Source organism: Branchiostoma floridae, chromosome 2 (genome assembly GCF_000003815.2).
Source record: "Branchiostoma floridae strain S238N-H82 chromosome 2, Bfl_VNyyK, whole genome shotgun sequence".
Lineage (NCBI taxonomy): Eukaryota > Metazoa > Chordata > Leptocardii > Amphioxiformes > Branchiostomatidae > Branchiostoma > Branchiostoma floridae.
Window position 1 is genome coordinate 19462019 of NC_049980.1, and position 3606 is coordinate 19465624.

The 3606-nt window shown below is 40.2% G+C and overlaps 1 protein-coding gene across 1 annotated transcript; it reads right to left on the reverse strand.

Moving 5' to 3' along the window:
- Positions 1–479: 479 nt before the first annotated feature.
- Positions 480–3437, reverse strand: LOC118406416 (NSFL1 cofactor p47-like; the record flags this gene model as incomplete). Its single annotated transcript, XM_035806459.1, is given in 5 exon segments — positions 480–1823; positions 2113–2222; positions 2464–2553; positions 2849–2980; positions 3314–3437. Coding segments are annotated over 5 exon segments (934 nt in total), but the record flags the coding sequence as incomplete, so codon positions are not given.
- Between the last annotated feature and the right edge of the window lie 169 nt (positions 3438–3606).

Below are 3606 nucleotides of genomic sequence, written 5' to 3' on the forward strand. Positions count from 1 at the left end.
GGAGAGTAAAAAATGATTGACCTTCTCCCACTCAACTGTGTGTCAACAATTGGTGAACAATTGTTTTGTTGGAATGGAATGTGCCCCCTTGAAGCTGATGATCAATGTTTCTTATAGAATCTATTCTTTTATCCTGCTCTGGTCAAATGTGCCATATTAGACTCTAAGACAAAATGGTAAAAAGTGTTACATATCTCATGTATTCAAATACCTACCAGGGAATATTACCCAATTTAAGTAGATTTCTATTCTAACGGTAATTAGCACTTCTTTTCAATCAAACTTCATTATGCATTTACCTACATGTAGCTGCAAACATGCTACGAATGCTATTTCTTTGGGGACTTGTAGATTATGTGTGCAGTAGATAACCATTAGTAATCTTACTTTGGCTCCACAAAGTTTGCCCTCTCACTTGAATTGTACAAATGAACTACATTTTGTATTTTTATATCATTCTAAAAAAAAGACACATGGAAAAGACTCAAGTGGACAATAGTCCTTTATATGGCATACGGTAACGTCAACAGCTGAAACATTTTCTACCTCACCCATTCAATGACATAGGTTTGGATTTTGTGCTCTTGAGTTAATGGTTACACCATACACATAATCAGTAATCAACAAATGGTAGAATATGAAGCAGCATGACAAAACCATCTGGGAATGCTCAAGCACTAGTCCCATATATATTCAAACAAACCAATGTCGATGGGAGTTGTGCATAAATATACGGATTCCTTAAAGTAAAAATTTCCAAATCTATCACCCTTAATGACAACATTTTAGCGAAACCTTAAATCTAGACTAGAGCCATTTTGTAGCCTGTATGTGGATCCTGTTTGAAGTATGAGCTACTTAACCTTGATTCTTCATCACAGACTTCATGCTTGTGGTACATTGTATAGCACATTGTCAATTTCCTTCAAATTCCTGATGTAAACATTCCCTCCAATAAACAGAGGGGGGTTAATCATAAATAAACAAAACATAATGAATCCCAGACTATGCTCTTTTATTTAATAAGTACAATACTCTTAAATGTCCCTCAAATCTAATTAGACATGCTGCATTGGCAAACACTGTATACCTTAACAAGTTTAACTTTACACTAGTACGACAAGGACTTTCAGAAAGTGACTGAAGGACCCAAACAATGGTAAAAGCCTAAGAGGCTGTGAGCCAAATAGCTTAATACTAGCAATTTTATGTAGTGTTAAACAGGAAGAGAGGGACAAAGGAAATGGAAGATGAATATAATATTAACACCTTAACCATACTCTTCCAGAGATCCTAAAGTAACATTTTCAGACCAGAATAATTAGTGTTATTATTGCAACCTATCTCACTTCATCTTTTGCACAATGACGGCATTTAACAGGTTAGCCTCTTTTAGAGTCTGACTTTCATCGGTCAGTTCCTTGTTAGGAAATGTCGTCATCAGGACAAACGGAGTGACCGCTGTTTCAGGCCTGGCCGTAGCGATGAACTGCCTCACATCACTGACTCTGTTGGTGTGATTGAACTTGGCGACTAGTCGCGAACCGTCGGCCAACCTGATCTGGATACTAGTGGTGGGCTCCGAGTCCTTCATTCCCACATTACTCTGTGCCTTGGCTTCGTTGGTTTTCCTGTCACCACTACCCGCTGCAGCTGCAGGAGCAGACACAACATTAGGAGTTGGACTGCCCAGCTTGTGGCCCTCTCCTGAGAAGGCTTTGACGGCGACCCTGGGGGGCGCCCACTCCTCGTGGCGATGGTCCTCCAGGTTCAAGGCCACCTCCAGCCCACGGCACATCCTGATCAGCTCCAGGGGCACTTCCCTGTCGATGATGGGAACAACAAGAGGTGATGATTTTACCTGCAATGCTTTGTCTCGTGTAAAGCTTTAAATACCATGCTCCAAAAAATGGACAAACATCACTATACATGCTACTACGGTGGGAGTCCCACACAAGACCTACCTGTAAAAGAGAATTCATGATGGCTGACTCATGACATCACAAACAAGTGGTGCTCTTTGACCTAAGGTATGGCAAAATAGGGCCTGCTTTGCAAACAGAAGTTGTTAGAGCACCTCATTAGTATTCCATACAAGACAGATCCACTTACCCTTTGTTGATGGAGTTGAGGAATTCCTGGTTAGCAGGATCATCGTACGCTCGTAGTTCTCCATCGTCTACAGTAAACCCGTTCTTCCACATCCGCAAAACGATCGTTTTCTGGGGAAAAGAATGAATTGATGTCGTCAGGAGGACATATTGTTAACTTTGCCATTTTCAAAACAGCACTTTGGGGGGCATTTCTGACACTAAAACAAGGCATGCACAATCATGAAAGAATTACAACAAAGTAGCCAATCAACAATCTAGAATGAAAAGAAAAACCTTCCAAAATGTATGTACATGGGTACATTTGCTTTCAGGCGTGTGATTTGTCTAACTATCTGAGTTTAATTCCTACCTCTTGACGTCGTGAAGCATCTCTCTCTCCTTGCACAACTTGGGTGTCCTCTTCTGTAGCTCCAAGTCTGTACCCAGTTCCTTTAAATGCCTAGCAGAAAACAAGGCATGTAAGGATAATGTACTGAGGAATACAATGATAAGCTTTGTGTGTACAGGTAATAATGATGCTTTTTGGCTTGAACATCTCATGTGCATTGTAAAGCTTTAAATTGGCTAATGTGTATATCACCAGAATCTACCACAAAGTATGCACCACAAAGTACATAAAATGGTGCCCATTTTCACCCATTCATTATGAATATTGTCCTCACACAACACATCTTAATACCACACATCTTAATGCCACACATCATATTACACTCCTTCCTTTACCCTACACTTACCAAGGGTTTGGGACGAGCAGCGGCCTCTTCTGGCTCCACAGTTTCAGCTCCGTGATCCTTGGCCGACTGGAAAAGCTTATCAACAACATCATCTGTGCTTGGATTGGGCTTCTTCTTTGGTGGCCCTAAGATCTAGAAGAAAAAATGGAACTTTCATCTCACCATAGATTTAGTGAAACAGGAATTATGTAGTAAGAAAAGACACCTGGTACAGTGTATTTGTATTTATTAGACTTAGTGTATCAAAGACATGCATAAGACAGCATACAAATAACACCAACAGCACATTAACAATATTGATTGCTATCAGTAGTAGGATATGGATATTCAATTACATTAATCTGCGTAGAAACAGCCCCAGACTACAGTTTGATTAAATGAATGCATGATTGATTCAAAACATAGTCCAAAAAATACCTCCACCCCTGAGACAATGCCAAAATGAACCAATCCTGTGTCACATACCTGTTGCCCTCCCCCATGTTCTGAACCTCCTGCATAATATGCCTGTCCTTCTTCCTCATCAGATTCAGACTCCTGCCTTCGGAAGGCAGCAACTGAGCCAAATCTAGAACTTCCTTGTGATCTACTGAGGAAAAATTCAAATAAGTGTTAAGACTAAGATAAAGGAAAGTGGTGTTCTACTTGCTGATTGCTCAAAGTCTGTCCTGGCCACTAGAAGCAAACCATGCAAACCATCAAAAATTTTCTTCATGTATCATCTATTTCTAACTAGTGACTTTCAATGTTGTTTCCAT